At 42.2% G+C, this 18,167-nt stretch overlaps 1 protein-coding gene across 1 annotated transcript in view; it reads left to right on the top strand.

Annotated features, from left to right (window-relative positions):
• Window positions 1-18,167, top strand: part of TSHR (thyroid stimulating hormone receptor) — an 81,474-nt gene that overhangs the window by 52,229 nt on the left and 11,078 nt on the right. The window contains exon 8 of the mRNA XM_030005489.2: window positions 7,987-8,064. Within this exon, the coding sequence (XP_029861349.1) occupies window positions 7,987-8,064 (78 nt within the window). The remainder of the gene's footprint in view (window positions 1-7,986; window positions 8,065-18,167) is intronic.

Here is an 18,167-nt window from a genome sequence, read left to right as displayed (position 1 = left end):
AGGGTAGAGGGCCTTACAGAGAGATCTGGATAGACTTGAGAGCTGGGCAATCACCATCCGTATGAAATTTAACAAGAGCAAGTGCCGGATTCTCCACCTGTGGTGAGGTAATCCTGCTTATACATATGAACTGGGGGACGAGAGGCTGGAGAGCAGCCCAACGGAAAGAGATCTGAGGGTTTGGGCTGATGTCAAGTTGAATATGAGTCAACAGTGTGCCCTGGCAGCCAAAAGGGCCAACTGTGTCCTGGGGTGCATCCAGCACAGCATAGCTCGCCGGTCGAGGGAGGTGATTGTCCCACCCTGCACTGCACTGGTGCAGCTCCACCTCAAGTACCCTGTGGAGTTTTGGGGGCCTCAGTATAAGAAGGACATCAAACTGTTAGAGTGTGTCCAGAGGAGGGTGACCAAGATGGTGAAAGGCCTCAAGGGCAAGACTTAGGAAGAGCAGCTGAGGTCACTTGGTTTGTTCAGTTTGGAGAAGAGAAGGCTGAGGGGTGACCTCATGGCAGACTACGACTTCCTCAGTAGAGGGAGAGGTGCTGATCTCCTCTCTCTGGTGACCAGCGACAGGAAACAAGGAAATGGAATGAAGTTGCATCAGGGGAAGTTCAGACTGGACATTAGAAAAAGGTTCTTCACTGAGAGGGTGGTCAGTCACTGGAACAGGCTCCCCAGGGAAGTGGTCATGGCACCAAGCCTGTCAGGGTTTAAGGAGTGTCTGGATGATGGTCTCAGTCATATGATTTAGTTTTAGGTAAAACTAAAGGAGCAGGAAGTTGGACCTGATGATCCTTATGGGTCCCTTCTAACCTGAGATACTCTATGATTCTAAGTGAATCTTTCCAGGGCCTGGCTATGATGCACTAGTTAAGCAAATTAAAAAAAAAAAAAAAAACCACAAAATAACTAAAACCAGGCTTACTTTCAGGGCTTTATCTACCAGCAGTAAAAATCGTTTATTACAACAAACAGTTTTCTTCTAATTAAATCATATGACATTTACTTGGAGCAAAGCACTGCTCCAGATTTACAAGGCAAACTAAGGAGCTGAACATCAATGATAAAGCCTTTATCTGTTTAGAAATTTCAGTGTAGTTTTATCAAACTAATTTTCTGAAGTAGTTTGGTTACCCTATGCCAAGATAAGGTATAATTTTGCTAAGTGCAAGCTTGGAGATTTGTTGCTTCTAGCAGCAGCATTAAGTTAATGCAAAAGGCAAATATTTCATTTTCTGTATTCTGACATTTCTAATTTGAACTCCTGTTTATCTACCACTGTATAGCAAAGAAAGTACCTGTTTTCCTCAGGATCTGATCCAAGGTCCTTTGGACTTGATGAAACTAGGAGCAAAAAAGAAAGTAAGAGGAAAAGAGTGAGGGAAAGAAATGTTTATAGGTTTTGATTGATGACCTCAAGGAGGAAAACAATCGAAAACAATAATTTATTTTTGACAAATCATTCAAAGACTCCATGTTCCATCCATACATCAGAAGACATTTTGGGAATCTCGGAGGCTACCTTCTACCATGCAGTATGCCTTTCTACCACTCTTGCAGTATTAAAAGACCTATATAATTCAAAGACATCAAAACAATCAATGCAGATATAGGTGTGGAACCATGCATAAATGGTTTCGATTATCATACTGAATAATAGCACTACCTAATAAATCTTCTCATCCAACAAGGATCTGTGTTTTACAGCAAACCACAGTATTGCTGTATATGTTTTACAAAGGCAGGGAAGTAAAGAACCAGGAATGAAGGGCCGAATGACACTTTTACTGAACAGCATTCACCTGAAACTTGAATCCCTCGTTCTAACACATCATTAAGGTCCATGAACTGCATCATTCCTGCAGACTTCTGCAAAGTGGTGCTCCTGCACCAGTGTTTATTTCTGTAAGGAAAGTGGTGAGGAAAGAAGATCTTTTAAAACATATTTCCAGTGAATGGCAAATATATTTGTGATAAGCTTTTACAGAGCTGTCTAAATTACTGAAATGGAAAGTGTGCAATCTCAAAATCTAATTACAAAACTAAACTCCAAGAGAATATATTTACTTTGGTATACCCTCTCAGGGTTCACTTACAATGCTTGGCTTAGCTCAGAGTCAAGATAAACAATGGTGTAGAAAAAACATATGATGAATCCTTAATACTGCTCATTTACCAATGTATCTCTTTTGCCTGTTCTCCCTTTCTTTAACCTGCATTTCATAGTCCAACAGGATGCACAGATAGACTACCATTACATGTCCAGAGCCCATTTGATACTATAGTGGTGATACTTAAATGTGTGGCAACATATTATTTTTCTCCATGTTTGTTAAGCTCTGCTGCCTTATTTTAAAATCAGAAGCTGAAAGAAGGCAAGCAGATACTATCAAGTAATACACAATTCCATAAACCAGTGAGGTATTCCAACTAGGAACTTCAGTAACTTTACTTGGTTTTTAACTAAGTGATCCTTTGGAAGAAAATTTTGCTAAGCCTCCCTTTTTCCCTCATCTGGCTGTTCATCCTTATTCCATCACTCCCTGTGCTGATAAAATTGGTTGTGGGACTGCAGTAAAACCTTACCAGTGAAATAATCCAGTTTAAGAAAAACCACCGAGAAAGGTGTGTCCAGCTGCAATATGGGGGATGGTATGAATGACCTTGGACTATGGAGTAAGAGAAATAGAAATCCTTCAACACTGAAAAAAGAAAGGTATGTGGAACTATATGTTAGTTGAAGTAGCTGGTCAACATTTTTCATTCATATCCTTCAGTCCCAGAAGAAAATACACTTTTGGTAAAAGTAAAATATTTTGTAACAGTATCTTCAGACTTTTCAGTGTTTTTCATCTCAGTTGAAGATATTGAATAATCAGGATTTTGTTTTTCTTTTGCCATCTCATGCTTTTCACGTTTGCTCTGTATCTCCAAAATGGTGTCCCTAAAGAGCTCCCAGAATGCCCTCAATAATTTAACTGTCATACTTTTGTTTATTTTTAAGGAAGTTTTCTCATATATATATATATATATATATATATTTCTCCTTTTTGGATACTATAGCTGTGGTGTACTCTTTGGCTTTTTTGGTCCTACAGAGTTGCTGAATATCGTACCTGGTGGTTGCTCTTATAAAACAGACTTTAGACTGTAACATTTTCAAACAGAGCATGTGTGCCACTTACTTAAGCTGAAATCGAAAGTTGCTTTTCCTCATGTGGACTCTAACCTGTTGCTTTATGAAGCATGCAGTGGTAATGTCTGAGTATCTCTGTCATGCCCTGACATGACACTGTCCTGTTTTACGTAGCAGTTGAAATGCCCTATTGCTGTTTCATGTCCTCGGAAGATCCTGCTCAGCACACTGCAGTCATGTTGTTTTCTGGCAAGGCTGAGACTTAATGCAGTATTTTTCCCACTTACCCCTGGATCTTGAGTCCATAGAGACGCTGTGTTAGTCACTGGCATAGTTAGCTTACTGATCTGATTTGATTAAAAGAAGAAAAAAAAGAAAAAACGAAAAGCCGCCTTCTACTTACAGCACTATGAAACCATCAGCATATCCTACTCCAGATTCAGCATTTACTACTCCAGCTTTCCTGCATACTTGGCACTGTGGTATTCATGTCTATGGGATTGCCTTCCACCAACTTTCCAAAATGACTATTAGTCTGGTGTGCCACTGAGGATAGATATTCCATTTTACCCATGTGATTTCCAAGACTTCCAACATTTGTTTAGACACATGGGTACCACTGTTGTGGTTTTTCTTTTCTGCAGTGTATTTAAATGACATTCTATACCATTTAGCTATCAGTAACAACAGGATTAAAGGCACTCTTAGAAGGAGCTATACTGGCTATACAGAAACTTTCTTTGTCAAATTAATATTTACCAAAGTCTTATTCTTTCCATTTACCAGAGATACCTGTCAAAATAAAAGGGCTTAAACAACTGAAATCAATTAGCATCAGGAAATTGTACATTCTGATGGGCCTGAGTCATGTATGTGAAAACTGGCAACTAACACTGCAGTCCTTCCTTGGTAACACATGGTTATGAACTTCCCGAAAGTCTCTAGCTAGCTGTTTCTATTTGTAAGTTTGAAGATTTTTATTGTGTATGTAAACTATTATATTTCAGGTTTATCACTCACTATGATGTTCAAATATCAGGGGAAAATATTTCAAAATTTGACAAGCAATTATCTGGTTGTATAATGTCTAGTTACTAAAGCAGACAGGTTTTATTAGGTCAGGCAGGTTTTTGTGTCCTTCAAAACTACAACCTAGATGTTGATTGAAATCTTGGATTAATTCTTAGCTCTTGCTCTGGTTTTAATAATTTTTTTATTAGATTTGCAGACAAAATCACGAGGAAATTTGCAAATTGAAGCAAAAGCTCACAAAAAAAAAGGGACTAGGTTGTCATTTACAGAATATTAAAGTCAGTTCTCAGAAAACACAAATGTCAGGTGATACTAGAATGCCATATATTTCTGAAGAATGAAAGCTTATTTCAAACAACAATAGCTGAGAAGATGAAGCTATTTTCCTCTGTAAGAAACAAGGCTTTAGGCATGGGTAATGTCCAATGAATGACATGCCAGAAGCGTTCCTCTGGCTTGGCTCCCTAAGACTTTGTGTTGTGTAACCCAGCCGAAGTGCATTTACTTCTCATTTCTCACCATGGTGATCAATATAAGCTTATATCCAGTGAATGTTATGGAAAATTTGCCAATGACTTCAACCAGAACAGGATTAGAATCTTTACTTGATTTTTCCGTACCAAGAAACAATTGCTCTGACTTCATTATTTTTACAGCTAAACCCCAGTTCATGTCTCTGAATTTGAAAGACTCTTCTGGCACAAAGATAAAATAGTAGCCTTCTGCACTTTTCTGAGTCAATTCAATTATCTCCACAGCCACCATCTCAAATGGTGTTTTTGTTACAGAACTTACAATTAGGAAAGGTTTGACCTTTGTATCTTTGACACTAACTGGCACAAAGGGCACGGCTCCCAGCAACTTCATGGACACCCTCTGAAATCTGTTATGACAAGATTTCTATTGTATTTTTTGCCTTCCTAGGTACATCAAAAGCTAGCTTTAAAATGTTTATAGTAGTTACAGTACCAAACATCCCTCTCTGCTTGAGGTATTACTGCCTGCATCAGTAGTATCAAATTCTTTCTCCTTTCATTTCCTTTAATTTCTTTAATAAGTCTGGTCTGGGCATCTTATCATTTCTCTGCCAGCTGCACTCTGAAATTTAGGAAATTCCTCTAAATTCTGAGCAATGTCACCTGGCTTCACTTGGGCAGTATTGTTGGTTTTTCTCCTATTTCTCTCTTTTGCTGCTGATCTTATCATTGGGCATTTCTCTGGTTTTATCTACCCTGTGAAACATGACCTCCATAAGGCTGTCTGCAAAGTTTCTGTCCTTTAGTTGGACTGAGGACTGCATTGTCTCCTCTTGAGCAATGCTTTATGGTCATCATCTGCAGTCATCTTCTTTTTCTTCATTCTTGCACTACAAGGTCTCCACCAGTCCCGTACCCTTGTTGGTGAAATGTCAAGCAATCCTGACGCTTGTAGTTGTTGGGCCTGGGTCACCCACTGTTGTCATGTCACTATGAGTTCCTCTTCCTGCTTCTGCTGGACCTGAGTTACCTATAATATTGCAGTCTGTGGACCATGTTGTTGCTCATAAACTGCAGCTTCATGTTTTAATCTGTGATTTGCTACTGAGGCCATTAGACTTTACCTTTTCCACTGTACAGAAAATTGATAAAATTTATAACTGGGATAGTCACAGGTGCTACAAGTCTCTTCTGCATAGGCACCATGGTCCTTCAGGGCCTTTATAGCATTGATCATTTTGCCATTATTTCAACAAGGGGAACATACATTCCCCTTGACAACTTTCCTTGGCAATTTTCTGTGTTGTCCTCGTTAATGGGTTGCATTGCATTTCTGCCCTGAAGTGCAGTCCTGCAGCTGTACTATCCCCTTTGCTGCCTTGGTTCAAACCTCTCTCAGAGTTTCTTTCTCATCATACATCAACAAAATGCTTGGGCTGTTTTGTCTCCTTGCTTATATAGTGCCCCTCAGCCAAGAGAGCTAGATGCTCCTCCATCCTCCTCCAGGGAGTACTATATTTGGTAAATGATTCTTAGTCTCATGACAAGATTTCAACTTCCATCTGAATTAAGTTAAAAAGCATGACGAGGTTTGATGCCTGCAAGCTGCTTCTCTTGTAAACATTGTGACAGAAGTTGATTGAACTAAGTAAAAACACCACCTAGGGTTTAATTGCTGGCTTAGGGAAAGAATTATCACAGTAGTATTCACGTGTACATAAATACACACGTATATATGTAAGTATGTATATATCGCAACCTAATCTTCAGTCTCTTTTCATTGCTCAGCTAATTCATCATATTCCTGTCTGTGTGTTTAGGAGATCCAGCTCTTATAACTGCAGTCCTCCCCTCTCCTGGCTAACCAGGAGGAACCACCTGGTCAAGGAAATTAACATGCCTGTTGTGTTTTGTGAAGTAGTTTTTAGCTGGACAATTGTTCCAAAACCACATTTTAAATCTAACTCTATGTATGTCAAATATACCCAACTAATACACACAAGCTGGCACTGTATGCATAAAAATAACTCTTGGTTTTCCATTTCATCATGTTCTGTGTATATCTGCTCTTCACAGAATGTCATAAAATGTGCTCAGTGCTGTACGTCCACTGTGACTCTGGCAGAAAAGCAGGATGCCTGTTCTGCTACTGCTCCTGCAGGTTTTTTAATTTATGCTTTCTCTTCGTACACCTGCAATTATGGAACTACTGAAGCCAATTATTTCTCCCAAGTCTTGCCACAAAACCCATAAATTCCATTAGGCCATTGAGAACAAAAGTCTTGGACAGAAAGGCCTCTCTAAAGCAATTTGGAACTTGACTGAATTACCTGCAGTAATAATCCATGTATTTATAAGTTTCTCAAATGACAGTTTCCAACCATGGTAAACAGGAATCCAGCTTAAAAAAAAATCAAGATTCATTCTAGATCAGTCACTTTTAAATCTAGAAACACAGAACTGAATTGATTGTTCCACTTGGGTTATGTTAATATTTTGAGTGTTCAGTAGTCTTGCATTGCCCGTTTTTAATCATGCACCTTTAACTCAACTCTGTAAATGCCCCGCTTCTGGAATCCACACTTTCTTATATGTCAGTTTCCAGAGTGATGGGAATTAATTTTGGTCCTTGATTACATCAATCATGTAATAATAGGAAAAATTTGCAGCATTCCATATTTCAGGACAGTGTTGGCTACTCAGGAAACTGTTCACGGTTTTCCCAAGACTTTAGAATTTATTTTTTTTTTACATAAGTTTTATATTTTTTTTTCCTTCAGATTTATCCTCCTTCTCCCTCTTTTGCTCTTCTTATAACAAAACTTCACTCTTAACTGTTGACCTGTATATGGGAGCCTCCACTTGGCTATGGAGATTTTAAAGCATTTAAAACTTCTATTATCAAAGTCAAAACAAGCAGGGAATTATTTTCATGCTTGTTCATGATGTGTTCCTGTAAGTATCATGTAATTCCCTGTACCTCATTCTGATGAAAGCAAAACAATATATTTCACCTCATCCTCACAGATATTTACCTGAAGATACAGTGTATGTGCATGTGTCTCTATGTCTATGACAGTGAGACAAAAAGAATATGGAGCAAAGATAATTTATTTTGCATATTTATTTGTTGAGGAATTTAATTTATTTTCAAAACGGCAAACCTGTATTTTGTTCCTTGGGTACACAGAAAATGAAGTAACTGATTATGCTTCGATATGTTGTTGGGAATAGGATGGCCCTTATTGCTTTTGTAGATCTGCTTAGGCAAGTAAACTAAAAGATCTTCTTTAACCTATGGATAACTATTTCTGAATCACTGTGTTTTGTTTGTTTCTGCAGCTATCTGCACAAGAACAAATACCTGGAAGTTATCAATGACGATGCATTTCTGGGAGTGCACAGTGGACCAACTCTACTGTGAGTAGGAGAAAATGAAGTAGAGAAAGCTTTAAAAATAATATTATTTTAGGTTGCACTTTCTTTCCAACCATTATTAGCAGCAGAGCAGCAGGGATGGGAATGGCATGTTTACAAAAAGAGTTATCAGCAACAAAAGCTGTGTTTTAGGGAACTGGTTTAAGAAATACTTGCATCTTACATTAGAAATACTGTTCCTACCAATTTTTCTTCTGAAAGATTCTGTACAATCTGTCTTATGACTGTACAACTGTAATACAAACTAAGGACTCTAGTAGCACACATGTAAAGGAAATTGAAACAGAGATGAAAAAATAATTTTAGACAGTATAAAGTTACTTCTGGTGCTGTCTTTTCTTCTTTCTCATGTAATTTGGCTTCCAGTCTGATTTTATAGTCCTCCCGAGAACACTTCACTCAAATTAGGAATCACAATAGAGAATGAAACAACAAGCTTTAAGAACTTTAAGAAGAATTATATTCCCTGACTCAAATAATCTAGCATGTAACATAGTGCATAGGACTGATCACGAGGAGAACTGAAGTGCTGAAAGTGGGATTCCCTCCTCCACTGCAAAACCAGATGGTGCCAGCAGAGCTCACTCCATGTAAGAATCAGTTTTACTTTCTGCTCTTCAGGAAAACAACATATTTGTATCAGAATAATGGTGTATTTTTCACAGAAGGAATCCTAGTAGCTAGCTATAATAACAAAAAGGTGCAGAAGACATTATTTTTCTCCCAGAATCTTTCCAACTCCAGAAAATCAGGCTGGCTGCCAGTGACATAGCAATCTACAGTAGAAGTTGTATTGGTCATAACCACTTTATGCTAAGAAGAGTTGTGTCCTTGCTGTACAAAGCTGCAACAGACCTTTGATGGCAAGGTCATCATCAAATCTCTGGTTCTCTCTGTCCCCTGCATCTCAATTCAGATGCATTGCAAGGTCTGTCTGTGAATGGTAACCTGTTTTCTGCTTCAGTCATCTAAATTACTTTGTCTTGTGGGGTGAAGAGGAAGATCTGGCTGAGGGCCCACCTTTCAGGGACACATCATTCCTCCAATCACTCTCTACCACAGGGTGCACTGGAGTTATTAGCAGAGTCCTTGGGAACAGGGTCCGAGACCAGTTCTGGGGAGTATCAGGTTTTCCTTTTACCGGCTTGAGGGGAGAGAGAAGCACAGACCATTCATGGAGTCATAATTCTGAAGCAGGTACCTTAACTAATTGGACATTAGAGGGGCAGTCCATAATAATCAGTCATTCCAACAGCAAATCATGCCAAACCACTTCTGTCACACTGGGGTGACATTTTGTCTTTTTCCTAAAGTCATCCTCACTTTCCCAGTGTCACCTGATGTACCACCAGCTACCCCGTTTTGCAGCAGCTCAGAAAGATGGAGTTGGGAAGAAGCAATGCAGTCATCCTCACAAGGACATGCAGGCTAGCTCTTCCCTTCACTCACTGCTTTCACTTCCTTTCCCTCTGCAAAAAGCTGCTGCAGTGCTACATAGGTCAGTAGGGATAACGTTATGTCACAACCTTGTCACCTCAAGTCTGCCTGCCAGCTGGTGGGCCATCCCACCCAGTGCTGCTCTCCAGAGGGTCTGCAAAAGGAGGAAACTAGTCCAGGCCTCTTCATTTGAAGTTGCAAAGTCCTTGGGATGAAGGTGTGTATGAGAAGAATAGGGCAGTTAACACACCCCACTGTGTCCCTCGAGATACTGTCAAGGACTAACATGCCTATTTTTTTTTTCTTCTTATCACTGAATCACCTGAGGGATAAACCTCAGTTGTGCCATGAGTGGCCAGATCCTGAGACAGCAGGGAGAAGGTAGCGTCTTCTGACCAGGTCTTAAAAGTTACACATTCTGGATAAGAAAAGCATGGTCAAGTCCATGGTCTGTCCATCATCAGGAGGAGAACTGGCCATCTAGGCAGAGCAGAAGAGGGTGTTCTGGAAGCAGAAGGCAACAGATCAGGAGGGAAACATGAAAAAGCCCACAAAGGGGCTGTTAAACCACCTGCTCAGGGAGCCTTTGTGGAGGCTATTGCTCCTCTTCCTCCTTACTAGTTGGATCGCCTTCATTTCCACTGCTTCTGCTTTCAGGAGGGCTTAGGCCACCCACCCCTGAACTAAGATGCTTATTGTTGGAGAACTGTGACAGAGACTGTGTTGGTGCTGAGTAAGCCTTTTTCATTAGTGAGGAGATTGAAATAGACGGACGCCTGTAATCTTGAGAGCAGACAACAGACGACACTTTATTGCTAAAACACACACATACTTATAGTCACATATTCTGCAAAGTCACTGTACACGCGCAGAAGCATAAAATATGATTGGTTATATCAACACTGTACACGCGCATAAACATAAGATATAATTGGTTATACTAACTCTGTACACGCGCATAAACATAGGACATAATTGGTTATACCAATTAAAACACGCGAAACTTGTCTCAGTCTAATTGGTCAAGATAAACTGCCGAATTGAGGTTCTTTGTGCCAAGTTCCCTTTATCGTGGAATGCGCACCTGTGTTCTTCTAATTGGCGTCTTTCTTTTTTAGTCTTCTTGTTTATTCTGTTCAAGGTCTTCTAAAGGCCTCTGGAATGCTCTTGCGACCGATGTTAGCTAAACATGTGTCCACAATTCCCCCTTTTTTGTTTTTTGTCAATTAACACAGCCTTACTTGATTCATCAATTAATTCCTAAACACATTGCAACATACAAGGCACACAAATTAAAATACAAAAAAAACCCCCCAATACGAGATAAATCAAAACTATCTTAACTCATGATTTAAGAGCAGCTCTATTTTGCAAGGTTGTGTGTCTAATACTATATACATCTAACAGTAAATCAGATAATACTACACCAATCTGTATTCAGGGATCCCAGAATTTGTGATTCCTGGGGTGGCAATGAGGGTGAATGCCCGATCCGTGGAAACCAGGCATTCCCATCCATTGAGTCCATGACCTGCTGTACAGGGGTCTCCATCAATAAGTTCTTAAACTTTGTTGATGTCAGTGGAACCCCCTATTAAACCTATGAAAAAGGGATTGCTTAGTGTTGCTGTACAGAGGCATAAGCAATCTTGTCCGGTCATGTCAGCCAGGGTCATCCAGATGTTTTCTTTGGCTTGCGGTGGTATACATGACTACGTCCCTCCGAGGACTGTGAAGAAGATGGACCATCCGTACATTCTTGTGTTGTCTTGTTCCGCGAACTCAGCCCAGCAATCGGTAGGTGCCAGCTTTACGTGGGCGTCCCCACAGAGGCAACGATGGCCTTGCCGTACACCAACCCGATGCTCTTCGGAAAATCCCGGTATTTGTACATTTGTAGAGGAACGGATTTCAGCACACGTGGCCAGCGGGTGCCAAAATTCACCTCGGTTGCAACATGGGGAGTCTATGACGCATGCGCTCGTTGGCCAGGCGCGCTGCACGAGTCATAGCCATCCTGTCTAATTGGTTCATGGGCTTTGTGATGCGGTTGCAATGCACAGAGAATCTTGACCTGTTATGTTGGCCAAGGTGACCTACAAGATCTATGAACACAATTAATTAAACACAGTAAAAGCAACATTATACCTAATAAAATACACAAGAATAAAAGAAACCCCGATTTTTAACAAAGATACAAACCAACTCCTAAGTCCCCATACCGCAGCTAAATGCTCTAAGCCGAAATGACAGCTTTCTTAATTGCGATAAAACTCTTGCAGCTCCTTCTTGCTTCTGCAGTTCTGTTACCTTGTTTATTAATTGCTCCACTGTCCAAGTTCCTCATGTCCGTTGTTTCTCTGGTGGTTCAAAGTCCATTCATACTGCAGCTGTCACGTACTCCGGTCCACTCATGTTAACTGCGGCCTACTTATGCTAACTCTAAATAATCAGGCTCAAAGAAATGTTCCCCATTTTCCATGAAATCTCCCACAATTTCCCCCTTTTTTTTTTTTTTTTTTTTTTTTGCAAGCCAAGTTACAAGAAATGCTTTTGCAATCATACGTTCAACTATTTTTATGATATGTGGTACAATCATTACAACTGCTAATATTACAATTAAAATAACTAAGCCATACATAAGCAAATCTTTCAACTATCCCGTAATTCCAAAACTTGTTAGCCGTCCACTTAACCCTGTGTCAGTTATCGTGAGCCTTTTACTGTGAATCATATTGATATCGGGTGTTAGTAACGTAAGTTGTCCGAGGCTGCATGGCCTCCCGTTAAGTTTCGCATCCCCAGAGGTAAAGCAGCTGGAATAGAAAAAAAAAATGTGATATTCTGGAATAGGTATAGTTACACCAAGCTGTAGCATTTCTATATACAGGCAAAATAGCATTTACATTCTGACCCTTTTGAGTGGTGTTATAGGTGTAATTAAACATCACACAGGCATTCATGATGACTGATCTTAACAACTCTAACTCTTGAGGTTCTTGTAATACTTGAGGCAGGTGTGCATACAGCAGGAAAAGTAAACATGGTATCTCCTTGCTGTAGAGCTTTTCTCGACAGCGTTGCATCAAACTATGTGTATTTTTTCCCAAATCATTAAGTGAATCGTCACGGATAGGTACAGAGTTAAAGGGATTAGCAGGAAAAGGAGATACAGGTAGTGTAGTAAAGTCAGGTTCCGTTTTAAGTTCTGCAGACCCTGGAGAGGGAGTAGCAGGCGATTGGGGTGGGGGGGGGTGGGGGACGGCGGCGGCACGGCAGCGGTCCCAGCCGCGCAGAGGCCGCGGGAGGCAGCGGCGGGACGGCCGCGGGAGGCAGCGGTGGAGGTAATGAGGGATATAAATCCAGCTCTTTTTCAGAGTCCACCCTGCCTGATGCAAAAGAATTATTATCGGAATCAGAATCCTGCTCGTTAGCGGCCTGCTTACAGACTGCCTCCTCAAAAGCAGTATCAGGTTGTACTGATATGATTTTCTCTGCCGGCTGTAAATGCACCAGCGTAGTATAAATAAATTTCCATGTCAACAACAAGGTTTTAGCAAGCATTCGTGAGTCATGTGGAGTTAAGGTTGACCCAGAAAATGTATGGGACAAAACTGCCTGTGTAAAAGGCGATTTTAAACCATACTGAGCAATTGTAACCTTTTTTTATGATTTTCCAATCAAATGGAACCCATTGATTAGGTCCACCCCCAGCTCCAGCAATAACCAGAAACGCTGTGGGAGCTGCTATGATTTCTCCCTCAATTAAGGCATCGTGAATAATTCCTCGCTATCTATTCCGGGGGTCCGTTGTTTCTGGAAAGGTGGGGATCGGTTCCCTGGGACAAGGAAGGGGCAGAGGTAGGAGGAAGGGGGGGGGGGAAAGGGTGCATCAAAGGATACGGCTGGCAGTTTTTCTCGCTTCACAGCAGCTTCCAGTTGTGCCAGCTTTTCTATTACTGACTGCAACTGCTGCGAAGTAAGCTCCGGCCCCTCTTCCTGATTCTGTAGGGTTTCCTTTAAGTGTACGGTTAGGGAGGTTTGGGAACTGTCAGATGGCTGATTAATATCAGTAGTCCCAGGGAGTGGAGCCGAAGTCAAGGGCACAGGAGCAGGCAGACAAGCTCTGGGAAAGCCAAAAGTCTCTCTCGCTGTATTATGTTTTTCTCCCTGCGTTTCCCCTTCGCATGCGGTTGGAGAGAGAGCAGCAAAAGCAGACGCAGGCGCTTTACGATCTGCTTTCATTTCTTGCAGAGTTGTCTTAATTTATTTCCATAAAGTTGCAAGACCTTTAACTTCTTTAGACCCGTCACTAATTTCATCCCATAGGGAGGTTCCGATAGCTTCCCAGGTACTAAGCTCAAAAGCTGTACCCACACTAATTAAAAGGTTTCTGTCCTTGCTTCATTGTAAAAGCCGCTTTAAACAAGCTTCATCATATTTTATGCCTCTCTTAGAGAGAATATGTTGAAGGAGATTTAGGACCGCTTCTTGCTCTTTGTCCAACCCCATCTCCTTCTCCGACCGCTCACCTGATTAGGGCGAGATTCCCTTTTTCTATTCACTTGCGCGCACTTCCTTGTCTTCCCCAGCTCAGCTGGTCATCCTGCCGGGGCAGCAGGAATAATTTCGGCCGGCCTCTCCGCTCCCTCTCTCCGTCGGCTCCCGTCGAAAAATTCAACACCGATCCGAGGGTCCCTTGTTAGGGCACCAATTGCGGAGGCTCAGGACATCACACACAGACCAATGTGATCAGGTGAAGCCCGTTAAAATTTGACCAGAAAATATATTCTCCAATAACGCCTGACTAAACAGAGCAGACAGTCCATTAGCCATTACTGTTTTCTGTTCTTCTTTTATTAAATCCCAATTGAAAGGTTGCCACACGTTTGGGGCATTCTGCCTGACTGTAACTGGAAAAGCCACAGGATTTAGACCTTCAGTTAACATTTTATCATTTATGTCCTTCCATCACTTTTTATAGGTTCTCCTGGGGATGTATCTGCCTCATAGGGAGGTGCAGAGGGGATAGGTCTCTGCTCGAGAGGCAGGTTACTTAAAAGTTGATTGTTGCCTTCATTAATGACATCTCCCTCGGTGTTTAATTGCTCATCACTGTCCGAATTATTTACCACCTCGCCACACACACTTTTCTCTTTTTCCGGGGTATTTTCAATTGAAATTTTTACAGCAGCAGCCACCTCCTTTTCTGCCTTAAGGGCTTTCAACGTTTCCAGCACCAGTCTCCACATAGCAGAGATTTTCTGAGCCTTCACGTCCCCACGCGATACAAAGTCCCAAATTACTTTTCCCATTTCTTCCCAATTTTTAATTTCAAAGACTTCTATATTCGAAGTGGGGGCACCATGGTCCTTAAGCCATTTCAGCATCATACGTAAAGTATTTGAATCATATTTAACTCCTCTCATGGAGAGGATATGCGAAAGCATTTGTACAATTGCCCCTTCTTCCACAGACATCTGGGCACCCATTTTAATCTTTCTAGCCGCTCACCTTACTTCCAAACGAGCAGGTGATTGATCTTCCGGGAGAAAGTTGTCCGCTCAGTCCAGCTGGCTAGACGACCGTTTGGCTAGAGTCTCCTCCGGACGCACTTCCAGCAATTCCAGCGTTTTCTCGACCCGCTATCACGTCGGGGTCACCATTTGAGGAGATTGAAATAGACGGACGCCTGTAATCTTGAGAGCAGACAACAGACGACACTTTATTGCTAAAACACACACATACTTATAGTCACATATTCTGCAAAGTCACTGTACACGCGCAGAAGCATAAAATATGATTGGTTATATCAACACTGTACACGCGCATAAACATAAGATATAATTGGTTATACTAACTCTGTACACGCGCATAAACATAGGACATAATTGGTTATACCAATTAAAACACGCGAAACTTGTCTCAGTCTAATTGGTCAAGATAAACTGCCGAATTGAGGTTCTTTGTGCCAAGTTCCCTTTATCGTGGAATGCGCACCTGTGTTCTTCTAATTGGCGTCTTTCTTTTTTAGTCTTCTTGTTTATTCTGTTCAAGGTCTTCTAAAGGCCTCTGGAATGCTCTTGCGACCGATGTTAGCTAAACATGTGTCCACAATTAGTATTTGGCTAACGAGACCTTTTTCTTAATATTGCACATGGCACCAGAGAGGCCCTTTGTCATTTTGTTCCTGGCCAGAAAAGACACCTTTCAGTTGACGTAACTTTACCTGGACACCATATTTCCATTACGATACTACTTTGTCACAATAAATACACAGTCTCAAAGCAAGGTGCACTCTCCTGTTATGTTTGGGGTCTCGTACAGCTCACTGCACATCTTCCCTCTGAGGCTACAGGTGGCACAATGGGTTGAAAAGCTCCTTCCTAGGGATGGCAGAAGATAAAGCACTTGGGATCTTAAGTCTAAGGGAGGTGAGAGCTTGCAACAGCACAGATTTATTTTGACTCCTGGAGTTATTGTGGGTATTTAAAGCACCAGGGTTGTTGTTATGCTAGACAGGTGAACAAGTAATGACATGCTGCGAAGGGTAGTGAGGTAATCATATGCTATAATAATGTTGCCAGGTAAGCTCACTCTGCAAGGACTAGCTTTGATGTGTGTGAGCTACATGAAACGTCTTGGTTTAGGGGCTAGAGATGACTTCCTAGGACATGCATATATAGCTGTAAAGAACTTCCTTCTCACTCTGTGTTTTCACAGTGTTTCAAGTTAGATTTCTCAAATGACTTGAAATTTTTCTAATCTTCTGTGTGCTAGCCCAGCTATATATATCCTTGATCTCAGGACGTGTTTTACATTTTGTGGTGGCTTGATCCTGGCTGGATGCCAGGTGCCCACCAAAGCTGCTCTATCTCTCCCCCTCCTCAGCTGGACAGGGGAGAGGAAATATAACAAAAGGCTCGTGGGTTGAGATAAGGACAGGGAGAGATCACTCACCAATCACCTTCACGGGAAAAACAGACTCGACTTGGGGAAAATTAATTTAATTTATTACCAATCCAATCAGAGTGGGGTAATGAGAAATAAAACTAAATCTCAAAACACCTTCCCCCCACTCCTCCCTCCTCCCCAGGCTCAACTCCACTCCCAATTTTCTCTACCTCCTCACCGCAGCAGCACAGAGGAACAGGGAATGGGGGTTGTGGTCAGTTCGTCACACATTGTTTCTACTGCTCCATCCTCTTCAGGGGCAGGACTCCTCACACTCTTCCCCTGCTCCAGCGTGGGGTCCCTCCCACGGGAGACAGTCCTCCACGAAGTTCTTCACTGCAAGTCCTTCCCACAGGCTGCAGTTCTTCACAAAGTGCTCCAGCATGGGTCCCTTCCACAGGCTGCAGTTCTTGAGGCACAGACTGTTCCAGCGTGGGTCCCCCACAGGGTCAAAAGTCCTACCAAAAAACCTGCTCCAGCATGGGCTCCTCTCTCCGTGGGTCCACAGGTCCTGCCAGGAGCCTGCTCCAGCATGGGCTTCCCACAGGGTCACAGCCTCCTTTGGGGGTCCCCCTGCTCTGGCGTGGGGTCTTCCACGGGCTGCAGGTGGATATCTGCTCCACCATGGACATCCATGGGCTGCAGGGGGACAGCCTGCCTCACCATGGTCTTCACCACAGGCTGCAGGGGAATCTCTGCTCCGGTGCCTGGAGCACCTCCTCCCCCTCCTTCTTCACTGACCTTGGGGTCTGCAGAGTTGTTTCTCTCACATGTTCTCACTCCTCTCCCCAGCTGCAGTTGCACAGGGGGGGGTTTCCCCTTTTTAAGTATGCTATCCCAGAGGCGCTACCACCATCGCTGATGGGCTCAGCCTTGGCCAGCGGCAGGTCCATCTTGGAGCCAGCTGGCATGGGCTCTGTCAGACATGGGGGAATCTTCTAGCAGCTTCTCAGAGAAGCCACACCTGTAGCCCCCCCCGCTACCAAAACCTTGCCATGCAAACCCAATACACATTTGCAGTCTAAAGAGCCAGTTATCCATCTCCCATTAGAATGATATACCTCCATGGCTAACAATAGTCCTAGTAGTATTTATAATTAGAGCAAGATGTGGTACTATAGTGACATTAGAGAGAGAGGTATTGCTTCTCAAAGGCAGAAGGCATAAAATGGCATGTAAGAAACAGTAAATCAACAGCAATTAAAAAAGTCAGAGTATTTCACATCATGATCCTTTGACTTGCTAGTCCTAAGCTATAGATCTAGGAAGGTGTTGTGGTTTAACCCTGGACTGCAGCTCAGCTCCACATAGCCACTTGCTCACCCCCACACCCAGTGGGATGGGGAGAGAACTGGAAGGGTAGAAGTGATAAGATGAGATAAAGACAATTTAATAATTAAAAAAAAGACAGGGAAAAAACAACCAAACCCAAGAAAAACAAGTGATGCAACAAAAACAATTGCTCACCACCAACCTACCGATGCTCAGTCCCTGAGCAACAGCAGCCCCAGCAAACTTCCACCCAGTTTTTATTGCTCAGCATGACGTGTTACAGTCTGGGATATCCCTTTGGTCAGTTGGGGTCAGCTGTCCCGGCTGTGTCCCCTCCCAATTTCTTGTGCACCCCCAGCCTCCTCATTGGTGGGGTGAGAAGCAGAAGAGGCCTTGGCTCTGTGTAAGCACTGCTCAGCAGT

Source organism: Aquila chrysaetos, chromosome 2 (genome assembly GCF_900496995.4).
Source record: "Aquila chrysaetos chrysaetos chromosome 2, bAquChr1.4, whole genome shotgun sequence".
NCBI classification, from domain to species: Eukaryota; Metazoa; Chordata; class Aves; order Accipitriformes; family Accipitridae; genus Aquila; species Aquila chrysaetos.
This window is presented reverse-complemented; position numbering and strand designations above follow the sequence as displayed.